Source organism: Amphiura filiformis, chromosome 1, assembly GCF_039555335.1.
Source record: "Amphiura filiformis chromosome 1, Afil_fr2py, whole genome shotgun sequence".
Taxonomy (NCBI): Eukaryota; Metazoa; Echinodermata; class Ophiuroidea; order Amphilepidida; family Amphiuridae; genus Amphiura; species Amphiura filiformis.
The window spans coordinates 4,860,310-4,878,221 of record NC_092628.1 but is presented as its reverse complement, the minus strand read 5'-3'; the positions used below and the strand labels follow the sequence as shown (position 1 = coordinate 4,878,221).

At 36.1% G+C, this 17,912-nt stretch overlaps 1 protein-coding gene across 1 annotated transcript in view; it reads right to left on the bottom strand.

Moving 5' to 3' along the window:
* Window positions 1–982: 982 nt before the first annotated feature.
* The window catches only part of LOC140154622 (enteropeptidase-like), a 31,549-nt gene continuing 14,619 nt past the window's right edge, over window positions 983–17,912 (bottom strand). Inside the window, exons 11-16 of the mRNA XM_072177193.1 lie at window positions 12,196–12,534; window positions 11,852–11,950; window positions 9,810–10,127; window positions 7,243–7,503; window positions 6,502–6,659; window positions 983–1,165 (exon numbers count right to left, since the gene is read on the bottom strand). Of these exons, the coding sequence (XP_072033294.1) occupies window positions 983–1,165; window positions 6,502–6,659; window positions 7,243–7,503; window positions 9,810–10,127; window positions 11,852–11,950; window positions 12,196–12,534 (1,358 nt within the window). The remainder of the gene's footprint in view (window positions 1,166–6,501; window positions 6,660–7,242; window positions 7,504–9,809; window positions 10,128–11,851; window positions 11,951–12,195; window positions 12,535–17,912) is intronic.

The following is a 17,912-nucleotide window of genomic DNA, read 5'->3' as shown; positions in this document are numbered from 1 at the left end:
CAACCCTGTTGCTAAATGGAGTTGACATCATTTCAGGAATTTGACAAATTCCCCCAGAAAGTGCTGCAATATGAAATGGTAATGTCTGTAATTAGTGATGGGACTGACTGGTTTGTTGTTACTATATAACAGAAAGGTAAACGTGTTTTCGAGACGGATTTATGGGAGTATTCCAAAGATTGTAGATATATGTGTTACAGTGTGTCGCGCATTTTTAAGTCTTTGTGTCGTGGGAGTCTTTGGGAAAATTGATTTGACTTCCATATTAAACTCACGTCCACTGAATGATAATAGACAGATTGAGTTCTTCCAAACGCAGCACGTGGAACGTACGTTTTCACTTACTTTTATTGCTAGTTTCGGTTCCAAATTGGATTGTGCTCATTCGTCACGAAGGAGAACAAGTCAGCTGGAATAAAGCCTATAATATTTGATCTAATCTAATCTAAGTCGATAGAGGGCAGAGTGATTGAAAAATTAACAGTAAGCTGAGTCTCTGCCTAATTTAAACAGGCCGCTTTTGATTTTGACTAAAATTTTGACTTAACATGCTGATTAAACTTAATTGTTTTTTGTACTCCGCAAATATTATAGTTTATTATAATGATTTGTTACAAACAAAAAGGATCATAATAATAAATCGTATGCTCATTATTTTTGACTGTCTTTAACATAATGTGAAATGGACACATTTTGTGCATTTTCAACGATGTATCTACGTCGATTTTGCTCGTGGAATATCTTCAAAAATAGCTAAAAACGTGACCTCGCTTTGATACAGGAGAGTGGTTTGAATAGATCAACGTACGTCTAATGTCTACGTTTGGAAATCGCAATGTCTCTATTATCGTTATGTCCTGCTCCTGTGCCCTGTTTGCGCTTAATATGCGATACAACAGCTTGAATCACATGTACGTGGATGCACAACCTAAATGACGGTAATTGAATAGCATGAATAAACGGAGGATTAGCTGCTAACATTTCAACTATAGTAGTTACCTTCATATTGTCTGATGGTAGATTCAATAAACGAATGGAATCTGGAAACTCTGGTAAACAAAGAAGGCAATAATTCGCCACACTCCACGCCCTTACTGTTGATTCCAACAAGATGCCATCGATTATCTTCACTGTCACGGCAAGCCAAAGGACCACCGCTGTCTCCCTATCAAAATGAACAAGTGATTTATTGTGTGCAGGATTCAAAACGTCGGCTGCTAATTGAACAGTTAGTTTGAAGATCATTTTCAATCTCGGCTTGGAATTTGCCATTTTTTGGACAAGCTATGTTACTGAAAAAATATCCAAGTTTTATTCATATATTCATCAGATTCAAGACTTGAAATTCAGGGGTGGGAAGTTCCACTTAGCAATGATTTGCTCGGTTTGTTTTAATATTCCGAACAAATAACGACATTAAAAGACCTATATATATCTTGTGATATCCAGGCTATAGTTGGCTTTATTTAGCTGCTATGTCCTCATGATATAGAACCATAGGGCTATTATCATGCTGTAAGGTTAACTCAATATCGAAATGGTTTTATAGTACTCTTACTTTCGGAAAGTTGGTGATGTCAACACGTTTCTGGGGGAAAACTTTACTCTTTAAATGCCACAGAACCCCAGAAGGAGCTTTTCCTTGGAGTAAAGGTCAAAGGAGTTGCGCCTGCACATCTCGATCTGAGACTCGTCACATGACCATGAGTTCTTGTTAGATCATAGGTTAGATGGCAACACAAGATTTACAAAATGGATAATTCACGATGTCTGACATTTTGTCTGGCTTGCATGTACAGCTTGTTGTCAGCTCCACCCGACTTGTCTACGGTTAATATATGATCATGATGCTTGGTTTATGATTGCAATACGCACCAAATGTGTAATTTAATGTGTGATTTTATATATGGGACCATTTATTGTCTTGTAATATTTCAAATTGTAGTTACCACGTCAGCTGCCACTTTGGAAAGAGGTCAGTAGAGTAAATATCTTCAGCATAACGGAAATTTTACAAATGCTCCCAAGTAGTCCTGGCCCTAGCTAGAACCCGGCCTACACCGGATAGGGCAGAGATTTTGACACTTGATTTGGGTTATTGGACCTTTGAGGTTAAAGAATCACGGAGGTGCTTTTGCGAAAGCGGCTGCGAATTCGAGAAATCCAAGATGGCCGCCGGCGGCCATTTTGAAAATTTTAAATTTTAGTTTTCACTCAATATTCATGTGTAATACATCATTCTATAGGTTTTTGCATACAAGGGATCAATTTCTGACATTATTTTTATGATTGAAGGTCAGTATAACATGTTTACATTCAAAATGGCCGCCAAATGGTTGCCAAAAGATGGGGTTTTCATTAAAATGTATTTAGAATTCAACATTTTAAGTTACTTGATGTTAAAAATAACCATGGGTTGCTGATATTATGGTGACAACAAAGCACAAGTCGTCTATGTCATTTCTATCATCTCCTGGATATGTTTTGAAAATCAAAATGGCCGCCAAAATAGTCTTTTTCATTAAAATGTGTTACAGGAGCATATAAAGTACCAGATTGACAAGGAAATGGTGTCAAACATTGTGTTCTTTTGTATTCAAAGTATCTCTCTGGTAAAGGGGTAACAATATGACATCGGCATCAATTAATATTATCTCATGGGCATGTAAACATTCAAAATGGCGCCAAAATGGCTCCAAAAACAAGATTTTTTCATTAAAATGTTATTTAAAACAGCATTTTAATAGATGTTGTGTTAAATATTTTCATGGAACGCTGATATAATGTTAAAGTGGTATTTCTATCCAAATTTCTTCCTGCTCATGTGTTTTTACATTCATGAAAGAAACTTAAATCCAAATCGGACATTCAGTTGGCGAATTGTGGGCTATAACATATATTTCAATGGTCCATAGGATTGTGTGTGATACCTTTTGTTGGCGACAGAATGAAATTCAAAATCGAACATTTCGGCCGGTTTCTCTAGATATAAATTATAAATTTATAAAATAAATTTGCAAGATTCCTTTTGCACAGGATCATTATGCACCTAGTAAGGGAGACCGGGGCAGGTTGGCCCCCTTTTTTCCCACTCGTCTGGAGAGCTCAGTTTGTGGGTTAGGAGGCTCTCAATTTGATACTTGAGAACTGTTAACTCTAGGTAAATGCTAACGAATTTATATGGCTCTGTGACTTATGGTAGTTGTAGGAGAGAGCGAAATGAAAATTAACCAGGCCGGGGAAGGTTGGCCCACCACACGGGGCAGGTTGGCTTCTATGCACAATTTACCGTGTGTTATTGCCATATTTCTTTCCAATGAAACATTATAAATTTACAACTGCAGTAAGATAATACCTATTATAGTTCCAAGACATTATCTGTCAACAAATGAAATTCATTTTGCGCCATCATGGGTCATTCTTGAGGAAATAGCTAAAATCAAGGAAATAACGTTAACCAATCATCTTATAAAAACCCATAACGAGAAATTGAAAGGCTGTGGACAACAATTATAATTGTCTTTTTTGTTCATTATTAACTATTCTGAGTGATGAATTACTTTTTTTTGTACAAATTCCCAATTATAAAAAAAATATGATATTGAAAAATTGGTATTTCTAGTCAAAAAGTGCTCAAATAGGACGACAACATAGATTTTTTGTGTAAATTGTATTTTGCTTCATTTGACACGAAATGGGTGAAAAATTGAGAAAGTATGCATAGTTCTTGCCCATAAACGCAAAGGGGACCAACCTGTCCCAGCGCAAGTGGGCCAACCTACCGGTGGTACCCCATAGTCTATTTTTCGTTTTTCCATCAAATTCCGCAGAACAGAAACAGGATGGACAGCTTTCAACTATATGGCATTTTAGGCAAGACCCACACCTTCCAATTAATCATGTTAGAATTAAACTATCACCGTACGCGTATTAATATGTTGAGGAAATGCGATATTTTCTGAAACCAAAAAAGTTCACTTTACATGCGAAATAATCGTTTTCCTTGATAAATCCGGAACTAAAAGGAGTATGATCATAAAATTTTATATGTATATTTTACATGACATGGATAACTTTTTAACACCCCAATAATTCCATATCAACACCTACAAAAATACCCAGAAACACAAGGTGGGCCAACCTGCCCCGGTCTCCATATATAAGGGGTCCTGTTGGTGAAAATCTCAAAAAGCTTGGTGTGAAGTGGGGGTCGGACAAAGGTTCGCGAAATGGCCCTTTAACAACAAAGCTCAAATTAAAGATGGCTGCAATAAACTTCATGTTTTAAAAACATAGAATATTATGCCATTTCCATGCTTGACATTTAAAAAACTGCCAAAATGGCCCCAAAAATATAGGTATTTGTTTTCAATTAAAGATATGCAGCAACTTACAATTTACCTAATGTATTATTTGCAACAATAGTGCTTTCTTTCCTTTCTTTTTTTTTCCAAAATGACCATGCAAATAGTTTTTAAATTGATAATATTATGTCTCAACAACATGTAATTTATCTGATTTTCAAGGAAATGGCGCCACATGAGTGCTTTCTTCGAGATCCAAAAGTATCTTTGTGGCAGAGGGGTAAAATATGTCATTCAAAATTATCCCATGGGCAAGTTCAAGGAATTAAAAATGACTCCCAAAATGGCCACCAAAATATTATTTTTTTCATCAAAATCTGTTACAGCAACACTAGGTATCTGGTTTTCAAGGGGATGGTGCCATAAGAGGAGAGTATTTTCCCACATAATCATTATAGCATAGCAGTAATAGGAAAACAGCATGGACTTATGGGCAATTGGGCATGTTTAAAATTCAACTTGGCCACCAAAATATATTCTTTTAAATGACTGTTACACCAACATACAAGATACCAGTTTTTTCTAGGAGATGATGTCATTTCTTCAGCTTCATGGCATATGGTTAACATTCTGTCATAAAATGATCTTGCCGACATGCTCGTACCAACGGGACCCCTTATATACTAGGTGCACAATGATCATGTGCAAAAGGAATCTTGCAAATATATTCCCTTTCCAGAGAAACCGGCCAAAATGTTCGATTTTGAATTTTATTCTGTCGCCAACGAAAGTATAACACACAATCCTATGGACTATTGAAATATATGTTATAGTCCATAATTCGCCAACGGAATGTCCGATTTACATGAAATTTTGGATTTAAGCTTCTTTCATGAATGTAAAAACACATGAGCAGGAAGAAATTTGGATAGAAATACCCCTTTAACATTATATCAGCGTTCCATGGAAATATTTAACACAACATCTATTAAAATACTGTTTTAAATACCATTTTAATGAAAAATCATGTTTTTGCAGCCATTTTGGCGGCCATTTTGAATGTTTACATGCCCATGAGATGATATTAATTGATGCCGATGTCATATTGTTACCCCTTTACCAGAGAGATACTTTGAATACAAAAGAACACAATGTTTGGCACCATTTCCTTGTAAATCTGGTACTTTATAATGCTCCTGTAACACATTTTAATGAAAAAGACGATTTTGGCGGCCATTTTGGCAGCCATTTTGATTTTTAAACATATCCAGGAGATGACAGAAATGACATAGACGACTTGTGCTTTGTTGTCACCATAATATCAGCAACCCATGGTTATTTTTAACATCAAATAACTTAAAATGTTGAATTCTAAATACATTTTAATGAAAACCCCATCTTTTGGCAACCATTTGGCGGCCATTTTGAATGTAAACATGTTATATTGACCTTCAATCATAAAAATAATGTCAGAAATTGATTCCTTGTATGCAAAAACCTATGGAATGATGTATTACACATGAATATTGAGTGAAAACTAAAATTTAAAATTTTCAAAATGGCCGGCGGCGGCCATCTTGGATTTCTCGAATTCGCAGCCGCTTTCGCAAAAGCACCTCCGTGATTCTTTAACCTCAAAGGTCCAATAACCCAAATCAAGTGTCAAAATCTCTGCCCTATCCGGTGTAGGCCGGGTTCTAGCTAGGGCCTGGACTACAAGGTAGCAAAACAATCCAATATGCCAAGTTAAAGTCAGCGATTGATCAACCACCACATAGTTATTAGTCTTAGTCTAGGAGCAAGGGGTTTTGAAAAATGCTTGGGTTCAACACCCATGTCAATCAATCTTTGATACCATGAGGGGTTAACATAAACCCTCTAAAGCACTGCTAGGGGGTAGTGGGCTCAAATTGTAGGGTACATTTTTCGCTAGAGGTCACGAAATGTCACCACGTAAAACTCAAAAAAATTTTGATCTTGTTGAAGAGATATCAAATTACTCGTCTGACGACAAGGATTTTAAAATGTATAGTTTGTACTATCTTCAACCCCCAGCAGTAATAAAGAGGGTCTATTCTAACAACTCGTGGTATTAAACATTGGTTGACATGGATTTTGAACTGAATCCTTAATTAAGGCCGGATCTGCTTAATTTTATACTAATCAGGTAATAGGAGTTTCTTGGGGCTTGACTTACCTTACAAGTACTTGGCCCACCACCAAAATAACCAGAACATATCTCTGTATCAGGTGGTGCTAAATCTGGGCTACCATTATCTATGTAATAATCACGACAATCTTTCTGGGACAGCAATGGTGCTTTAGCTTCTTGCAAGATATTTGAAGCAACATAATCTGCAATGGAAAACACATGCAAAAAAGGGTGCAAATTAATTATAAGTCACATGAATATCACATCTGGGTAGCTCTTGATTGTAGATCTAAAATGACAGAAAATAATAGTCACGTTATAATAAGCGCAATTATATCTCGAAACTGACTAGAAGAAACATGATTTCATACGACATTCTATTTATATTTTCAGTAATTTATGCTTACCGGAATCGCACACACATATGCTTACCGGAATCGCACACATTTATGCTTACCGGAATCGCACACATTTATGCTTAAATGAATCGCACACATTTATGCTTACCGGAATCGCACACATTTATATGCTTACCGGAATCGCACACATTTATGCTTAAATGAATCGCACACATTTATGCTTACCGGAATCGCACACATTTATGCTTACCGGAATCGCACACACACATATGCTTACCGGAATCGCACACATGTATGCTTACCGGAATCGCACACATTTAAGCTTACCGGAATCGCACACATTTATGCTTACCGGATTCGCACACATGTATGCTTACCGGAATCGCACACATTTAAGCTTACCGGAATCGCACACATTTATGCTTACCGGAGACATTGTAACGGCCCCATCCTGCAACCCAACATTCTTCAAACGAATCTATCTCTTGCCAAGTTTTTGTTAGGCAAATTGGTCGAACAAAATCAGTAAATGTAACTGGCTCACTTAGATGTAACAATGCAATGTCTTGATGAAATTTATCTAGATGGCCTTTAAAATCTCGATGTATGATGGCAGCGTCAAAATCTCTTACTTGCTCCTCATTTGATGTTTGATCAAGTATTCTGTCTCCAAAAACGATAAACCAACCTGAGTAATCACCGTTATCAACGTCCCTGAGAAATGTTTAAAAAACACACACAAAAACACCGCAAATGAACATGATGAATAACACTATACAATCTGTCTAGCAATTTCAAACTAAAATTCTTTTATTACCATGGATAAACACAAATTATATATTATTCGATGGTAATCCAAAATTGTGTAATATTCGTCGCTACCTGAATGAAAAAAACAAAAAAACTTGTAGCACTCATAATAAATAAATCACGCATTATTTTGTTACTTCTAGACTTGTAATTCATTACGTTCAAAAATTCAGTGAGCTTTAAACATGCAGCTCCATGTTCGCAGGTAGTTGGAGTTAAATATTTAGAAATAGCTTATCCTACAATACATTACATAATTATTATGACGATTCGGCCAAACAGGCTTGTTTTTAATTAGTACAACCGAGCTTCGGCTGGACTCTTGTATTTCAGTAGTTAGGTCAAACAGGGGTTAAATTGGATTGATTACTGAAAATAACCTTAAAATTCACTATTTGCTGCATATTAAGTGCTGTGATCATCAGAATAACGTCAACATGACTATAGCATTGGGTGCATATAGGATTATAATCAGATTTGGCTTAATGGGGAGGGGCTGTTTTGGGGCAAAAGTGATAAAGTTCTAAAGTGTGTCCAATTTGAATGAAAATAAATATATGTGATGTCGATATGATACAAAATATGATGAAGGTCATTTCAAGGTCACAAATGTCATATTTTATTGTCAGGTGATTTTAATGAAATTTAGTACATGCATTTGAAGGTCATCCGAGATCATTTTAAGGTCATCAATGCACTAAATTTGATTTTAATATAATATGTGAGTGATAATAATGGGTGCTCAATCATACTGACACTCTTATATTGCAATAAAGGCTGGATAAGTCAGTTTTATGGAACACTGGTCAAGCGCCCTCTTACTTATGTGTCTGATCGTAATAATTAGGTTTTACTAGTCAGGATAGGTCTACACTCTGCAACATGTCCAAACCCAAATTTAATGTTATACTGGTCCATATTAATGTGACCCCAAAAAAAGACTCAAGACTTGCAAAACATCATGTCTCACTACCCTCCCTCTCCCCTCTCTCCCCCTCTCTCCTCACGCTTTCTTTTCTTTCTAATCTTTTCATCTCCCAACTTCCCTTTCTGGTGTCCAGGGCTCCTTGATTTGGCAAATCCCCGTGATTTGAATCGTCTGTGTAGAATTAGATGCCTGGACCCCTTTATTTGCCAATTTGGACCCCTGGACTCAGCAGGTCACCGCTAACCCTGGTTGTGTTCATTAGAATAATCCCAAAATAGCTCTAGCGTTAGGTGAGTATTGAATTGTAATCAGATAATGCTTAAACATGGGACAGGGAGTCTGTCTGTTTTCGGGTCAAAATGGGCAAAACTCTAAAGTTTGTCCAGTTGGATTTTTACCAAAAATGTTTCTTTTCGTATAGATTAGATGATACAGTAATGAGATTTGGACATTGACCTAGGCTATAGCCGGGGTCTATATGGCCTAGACAGACTTGAGGTCAAAGGTCATTAAGGGGGTCTATAGGGCCTAGACAGACTTGAGGTCAAAGGTCATTAAGGGGGTATTTCTGTTACATAACCAAATACCTTCAAATCTTTTCCTGCAGATTACATGGTATAGAGATACAACTGACACATATGCATCGACATTTTCGCTAGTGTCTATGGGGTGTACACAGGTTTTGAGTTCAAGGTCATGCAGGGGTCAAATAGGGTTGATTACTAAAAATCATTTTAAAATTCACTATTTGTAGTATATTTAGTGTTAAGTGTTTAATAATGCTACTAAACTTAGTGTCAACATAAAAAGTCAATTTTGTCCAAGGTCTGCGGAGTTCTTTTCATTTACTAAATGGACTCATTGACTACATTGTAATTAAGAATGAGATACAAAATGCAGTTGGTATGTGAGAAGGCGTGCTTATCATAAAAGACAGAGATAAAAAGACTAGTTTGCGTCTAAAACTCTGACAACTAGACAGAAAATGCTACACTGCGCAGGTCGGCAACCAATCACGGTGTGCCTTTGCCCTGACGTCAGACGCGATTTAGTCTTTTTATCTCTGTCTTTCATTATAGTACATTCTACTTATTTACCACATTATTGCACATACGATGGAGGTAGAACTTTTTGAATGACCCTCGTATGGAGTATCATGTTAATGGTGCCCACTGTTTACATAGTAGGCTTTCATCTGACCTTTCAAATTGCACGACGAAATGCTGGTCTAAATCACCGCTAACTTGCTAACTCACCTCCTTCTGGAAGTGAACATAATACTTCCTTGTCGGCAGGGAATGAATCACAATCATCCAATAAGTCTTCAAATTGGTAGGGGCAGCTATCAACAATATCCAGGCATTGTTGACGACACGGTGAAGCAGTACTTGCCTCTCCTTGGCATTCTGGGAATATTATAGAACAGAGCAGCCATGTTGCATTGGCATGACAATCCTCTGTATCGAAGAATAATCCCAATGCTTCTTCCCGAGTAGAAGATAAACCATTAGGGAAATATGTCTGGTTGTATGATAGCAACGATGTACACTCTGGTGGGACATCAACACAGGGAACTGATGAAAAAATGTAAAATTTATATTTTACCAGTTAGAAAATATTCGTAACCGTGATTAAAATATAACAGTTATTCTATTATTGTTACATTTACACAAAAAATAGTGGTACAGAGGGAGAGCTCATCGTTTCAATGAGATTTTTCTTAAATTTTCTGTTCATTTGATTTTAAGATCATCCACAAAAAATTATTAATATTCTATTTATATAGCATATTTGTAATATTTAAATGACTTTTTGCCATTTTATACATTTTTAACATGCTGTATTGCTCATCCCACCTGCGCAGATTATTGTTTGATTTGCATCAGTAATCATCGTACCAGCTCTCATGTGTGACTAGTCAGTTTCGTGTAAATCTAATTTTGGAGATAATTAATGTCATTTGTAATAACTGCTTTTTCATTATTGCCATTTTTGCAGAATAATGTTGTGTCCTAGCTAAATTTATATGCATCATGTACTTTGGCTGCTCTCGGAATTGCCTTTGATATGATTTAAGAAGCCCGCCTTTTTGCGTGATTTGGCAGTGTCGCTAGGCTATTGATTTTATGGTATTGTTGTTACGTAATCAAGTATATGGTATTGTTTACACATTATGTGGTTTAAAAGACAAAATGCACAGTCTTTAATTAAGAAATTCTATCCAAATATGCAATTTAATGGGGTCAAAGGTCAACTTTCATTACATAATAACCGACTCTCACAATGGTGCCAATTCACTTCTATAGCATATCTACTATACTAAAATAATGAGCGAAGTCTGTGTGTGTGTCTGTCTCTCTGTCTGTCCGGCTATGCGTTTCACCGTGCTTCGACGCATCGATCCGATATTTCGGATATGGATAGGTATCAGAAAAAGCATGTTGACCGTGTGGTTTTCGAGGTCATCGGAGGTCAAGGTGAAAGGTCAAAATTTCAAACTTTGTCCGATCGGGCTCAAACTTGGTGAGTGGAATCCTTGATAGGAGGGGAATACATACCCGAAATAAAATTGCGGTCAACCAAGGTCAAAGGTCATCACGGAGGGTTCAAATTTCAAACTTTGTCTGATCGGGCTCAAACTTGGTGGGTGGAATCCTTGATACGAGGGGAATATATGCGCGAAATAAAATTTGAGGTCAACCTAGGTCAAAGGTCATTATGGAGGGGTCATATTTCAAACTTTCTCCGATCGGGCTCAAACTTGGTGGGTGGAATCCTTGATACGAGGGGAATACATGCCCGAAATAAAATTGAGGTCAACCGAGGTCAAAGATCATCACGGAGGGTTCAAATTTCAAACTTTGTCCAATTAGACTCAAACTTGGTGGGTGGAATCCTTGATATGAGGGGAATATATGTGCGAAATTACTCTCACAGCTACGGGTGAACTAGTATTTCAAATGATTCCTCAAGAATGTTCTCAATATTTAAAAGGACCGATGCAATGGTAACAAGAATTTTAAACGCCGTTTACCCAGAACAGCATTTTTTGTATTCAGCAGGTGTTCTTAAGGACGTGTATATTTTTGTTTTTACAGAAAGCAATATGACAACCGTCCTAGCATGAATAGAGCTAAAGAGGCAATATTCCCAACTTCCCTCCTGAAAGTACGGAAGCTTGTAACACAAATTTGTACCAAAGTATGAATCAGATATAAATGTGATCAAATATTATGTGGGAATGCAATCAAACTGTATAGTCTACACACAAAATTACCAAGTAAACTGAATAACTTACGACAGAATCGTTCATCAATGGAATCATCGCATTCAAGAAACCCATCACAAATACGATCTTCAAAATATACTCCAGAACCATCAGAACAAGTGATCAGATCTGATAGAATAGAATAAAACAAAAGTGTCATGTATACAGAAAAAGGACTTCGTATTTGCCTCCAAACCAAATGTCAAGGAATTACATTACTGTATTCTTAATGTACATGTAATTATTAAGGAATTATTTTTGGTTTTCATACTGAAATGAAAATCGTGTCAGTTCATCTGTGCCCAATATCACAAAGCGATTTTCAGGTATGTGTCCCTAATTTATGTTGTTTATAACCAAAGAGGCATAAATACCTGCTGGGTTGAGATCTGATAGTGTAATAGCATATCCCAAATCAGTTTTGCTGTCGTCGCTAGTAAATGTCACCATTACGAAGCTATCAGCAATAACGAGGTCTTGTGGTACCCTAGCCCCACTGTATATACCGTATGCATCAAAATCCTCCAAGGTGCCAAACTGTAGAAAGTCACAACATTCCTCAAGTCTAAATGTCTCAAAGTGAACCAAGATGTATCTTTCACCAGTACTGTTAAATGTCCATTGACAGTATGCGTTGTTACCATAATTCAAGTTTTCCAAGGCGTAGGATTCGTTGGTACTTAATATCACAGTCGTGTTGATACTACCGCACACTGTAAACAAATTATGTCAAAAATTATGTAATAATATATACATCGGCAAACAAACCGAAATTTGCATGATTTACCTTTGATCAGAGGAATAGTGTCAATTCTACATTCTACATTTAATTCAAAGTGTTCGAACACTGGCATAGTACTTTGTTTAATTTACAACACCTTGCATAATACATACTTTACATCAAGAACGATATATGAAACTGAAGCGAAAATATATTTACACATAGGACTACCCAAATATTATAGGGCTACCAAAAATAAATAAAAACAAGTTTTTGAATTGTGGCCTTTACATTAAATACAATAAATTAATTACAATAGTTAGAAATAATGCCTAGTACGCTCTCGTTGAAAAATTGAGTTAGCTTGAAATTCCTCTGGACAAGGAACTTACTGCTAATTATCTCGTTGCAACCCGTACGAAACTCGGGGAGCTGATCCTGGTTGCGATGTTTATTTGTGGAATGTCTAGGGTGTGCGCTCTTGAAGCAGCAAAGTCCCTGATTTGTTGTTAAATGGTTTATGGAATGATGTGAGGCCGTAGTGGTCAATGGCAACATGTAAAGTGTGCTGAGGCTTGTGGATCAACGTCTAGACAGAATCTAAATAGTTTGACTGATGCTGGGTTGTTTATTATTCCTTTAAGACTACATTAGATGTAAAATTAAGGTTGCTCTATCAGTGATGATGTTTTTGTTTTGAGCAGTGGCTCGTATATGTGATCGAGAGAGACGATACCTTGTTTACACTTTTAAGTGTTAAAAATGGCCATATCTCTGGAACCATAAGATGGAGGTTTCATCAAAATAAGCATTTTCAAATGCATAAAAGTGCTAATAGCAGTTTCTCGAGAAAAGCAGTGGACTAATACACTTGTGATCCTAGTCCTCGACCCAGATGGCGAAAATTTAAGTAGTGAGTTACTTTTTCATTGGATTTGCCAGCAAAATGTTTGAAGTGTAAACCATCATGTGCACAGTTTCCACCTCGATATACATACGTACAGGGTGTCCAAAAAAAGAGGCCCCTCATTGCGCCCTTTTTTTCTCCTATTTCTGAAAAGTTGATTAAATATATTTTGGTATGTAAAGAAACCATTAATCGTTAAACAGAGTGTAGTGAAATCTGGCAAAGCATTCAGTCCTACTTTGTTATGATTCCGGAACTTAATGAGTATTTGAGATTTGAATACAAGAATTATGTAACTAGTATTAACCAAATTATGTTCATTGTTAATAACTATATATTTTTATGTGCATATATAAGAATTCTAGACTTTCCTTTCATGGATATAAAACATTTTAGTTGATACTATCGAATTTGCGCCCATTGAAAATAAAAACAATGTTATATTTCAGGTGATTTCAACTTTGATTTATTACTTCATGAAGATAACCAAAGTATTAACGAATTTCTTTATATTTTCCATGAACATGGCATGCTTCCTATAATTGAATACATCCGCCTCATTAATCGACAATATTTTTACCAATATCCTTACTCATAAAATTGATTCTGGTGTCATCATTGCAGACATTACTGATCATTTCCCGATTTATCAAATAACTCAGTCGCTCCCAATAAGTTATCACACCGACAGGCCTACTCCTACTCGTGCTTTCAGTCAAGACAGAGTGCACAGCTTCCAGAACCATCTTAACCTTGTTGATTGGAATCTTGTCCTTGATTTTGATTCATCAGATGATGCGTATAATGCATTTATTTTAAAATTCACAAATATTTATAATGTTCACTTTCCTATCAGGTCTAAATGCAAAACTGGGCACAGTCGTCGTATTCCACGCAAACCATGGATTACACCCGCGATTCTGACTTCTATCCGCCGTAAAGAAAGGATCTATAAAAAGTACATGAATCATCCGTCTGACTCGAATAAATTTGCCCATGTTACTCACCGCAACAACCCAGCAAACACAAAAACGTTTTAAAAACGTTTCAAATAAGTTATATTTTGGCTTTTGGTTTAGGTAAAAACGTTTAATCAACATTAAGAACACTATGCAGTAAAAATCAGATATTTTCAAAAAATGTTGGCAGACTTCAAAAAATGATTTTTCTTAATACTTTGTGTGTGGATGCACCTTGGGTCAGAGTCTACAGGAGTGAAAGTCATATCGCCTCTAAACCCTTGGTTGCCATGGCAACAGCGAAAATGTAAATTTGCCCAATTTTCAGCATTTTCAACATTTTCCCATGTAGCAAAATGTAGAAATATCAGGTCAGATTTCAGGATGAAGGAAATAATGTTCAGTACCCTTCTTTTATACAGTGAATAAGATATCCTTCCTCTCTATAAAAATCATGTAAACACAAACAAATCATTTTCAGAAGTGGGTGAAACCATTATGTAAAATAGGGGTGTTTTTCATTATTTTCGGCCATGCCAAAACTTGTGTTGGGAAAATTGATGTAACCCCCAAAGTAACACTTTTCTCACAATTATCTGTTCAGGGTAGGTAAATAAGATGTTGGTCTAGTAATATCATGAAAAAAAAGTTTTGGTAAATTTCATACGTGGGAGCAGTGTTGCCAGAAAAATGGCACAATTTTCAGTTTTTAATTTAATATATTATGAAAAATAAGGGCTTTTATCCACCTAGGGATGATGATGCATTTTATGATATTAGTATGAAGACATTACCAACTGTAGTGCATGAGTATCAAGTATTTCTACCTAAGTGTTGCCAGAAACCTCACTTTTTTGACGCTTGAGATTTTATTTACAATGGAAAATGCTGATTTTAACAGACAACTCTCTTGTTAATTTTATGCAACACTCTAGTATTGTTATTTGGATTAAGTGCATGGTGTGACATGATTTGCATTGGTTTCAACACCAGTGTTGCCAGTAGCGTTGCCATTTCAGGTGCTGTTATAAAGTAATTTTCATACGTGGGAGCAGTGTTGCCAGGAAAATTGCACAATTTTCAGGTTTTTAATTTAATATATTATGAAAAATAAGGCTTTTATCCACCTAGGGCATGTTTTTATGATATTAGTATGAAGACATTACCATCTGTAGTGCATGAGTATCAAGTATTTCTGCCTAAGTGTTGCCAGAAGCCTCACTTTTTTGACGTTTGAGATTTTATTGATGATGGAAAATACTGATTTTAACAGACAACTCTCTTGTTAATTTTATGCAACACTCCAGTATTGTCATTTGGATTAAGTGCATGGTGTGACATGATTTGCATTGGTTTCAACACCAGTGTTGCCAGTAGCGTTGCCTTTTCAGGTGCTGTTATAAAGTAATTTTCATACGTGGGAGCAGTGTTGCCAGGAAAATTGCACAATTTTCAGGTTTTTAATTTAATATATTATGAAAAATAAGGCTTTTATCCACCTAGGGCATGTTTTTATGATATTAGTATGAAGACATTACCATCTGTAGTGCATGAGTATCAAGTATTTCTGCCTAAGTGTTGCCAGAAGCCTCACTTTTTTTACGTTTGAGATTTTATTGATGATGGAAAATACTGATTTTAACAGACAACTCTCTTGTTAATTTTATGCAACACTCCAGTATTGTCATTTGGATTAAGTGCATGGTGTGACATGACTTGCATTGGTTTCAACACCAGTGTTGCCAGTAGCTTTGCCTTTTCAGGTGCTGTTATAAAGAAACAGCGAAACCAGTGTTGCTAGTAACATTGTCTATTCAAGTCAGTTTACAGGATAATGACACTCTTACTGATAAACTTACAGAAAAGGAGGTTAACAGCACTGGTATACATAGTATACCCAATTGTTTCAAATCGTGAAGTATAGCGGGTCCTGGTCTGCTATTATTAACATGTCAACAACTGTATTGCCAGAAAACTCACTTTTGTATTATTGAGGTTAAATTTACTGTTTAAATTAAGTGTAGTATACCTTACTTTGCTCACTGTGATTTCAACACCTGTGTTGTTAGTAACATTTTCAGCTATTTTGAAACAATTGAGAAAGCTACAGAAGAATCTAAAGAGGTGACATGGTTAGCTATGTCTGTTGCAGCAATTCATACACTAGATATGATGCAGCAGGGTACCCTTTTTCATCTCATTTGATGACTCACATTACCGAAGATACAAGATTGTAACTAAACAGGAACAACCTTCCACAAAGCTTTCAATTTTCTTGATATACGGACGTTCAGGTGTCGATGTTGATGTATATACATATTTCCTTAAGTTTTGAAACAGTTTGCTTGATCAGACTCTTTGTTTTTACAAGTTTAGAAATATTACACGGAAAAACAGTGGCAGGATCGACGGGAATTATATAAATAATTATTGTTATTCATCAGGTTCGCCTTCTCAAATAATAAAGGAGACAAGAAGAAAAAATGATCCCGCCTGGGAATTGAATCCAGGACCTCAGGGTTACGAGACCTTCACCCTAACCGCTTGGCCACAAGAAATTCATGATTAGGCTGGTTGAAATTCGAACTCATCGGGTTCGCCGTCGCAAATAAACTGAAAAGATTACTATATAGTAACACTGGTGTTGAAATCACAGCGAGCAAAGTAAAGTATACTACACTTAATTGAAACAGTAAATGTAACCTCAATAATACGAAAGTGGGTTTTCTAGCAATACTGTTGTTGACATGTGAATAATAGCAGTTCAGGAGCCGCTATACTTCACGCTATACTTCATTGAATAGAAAATGTTACTAGTAAAACTGGTTTCGCTGTTTCTTTATAACAGCACCTGAAAAGGCAAAGCTACTGGCAACACTGGTGTTGAAACCAATGCAAATCATGTCACACCATACACTTAATCCAAATCACAATACTAGAGTGTTGCATAAAATTAACAAGAGAGTTAGTTGTCTGTTAAAATCAGAATTGTCCATTGTAAATAAAATCTCAAACGTCAAAAAAGTGAGGTTTCTGGCAATATTTAGGCAGAAATACTTGATACTCATGCACTACAGTTGGTAATGTCTTCATACTAATATCATACAAATGCATCATGATCTCTAGGTGGATAAAAGCCCTTTTTTCATAATATTTTAAATTAAAAAACTGAAAATTATGCAATTTTCCTGGTAACACTGCTCGCACGTATGAAAATTACTTTATAACAGCACCTGAAAAGGCAAAGCTACTGGCAACACTGGTGTTGAAACCAATGCAAATCATGTCACACCATGCACTTAATCCAAATCACAATACTAGAGTGTTGCATAAAATTAACAAGAGAGTTGTCTGTTAAAATCAGCATTTTCCATTGTAAATAAAATCTCAAACATCAAAAAAGTGAGGTTTCTGGCAACACTTAGGTAGAAATACTTGATACTCATGCACTACAGTTGCTAATGCCTTCATACTAATATCATAAAAATGCATCATCATCCCCTA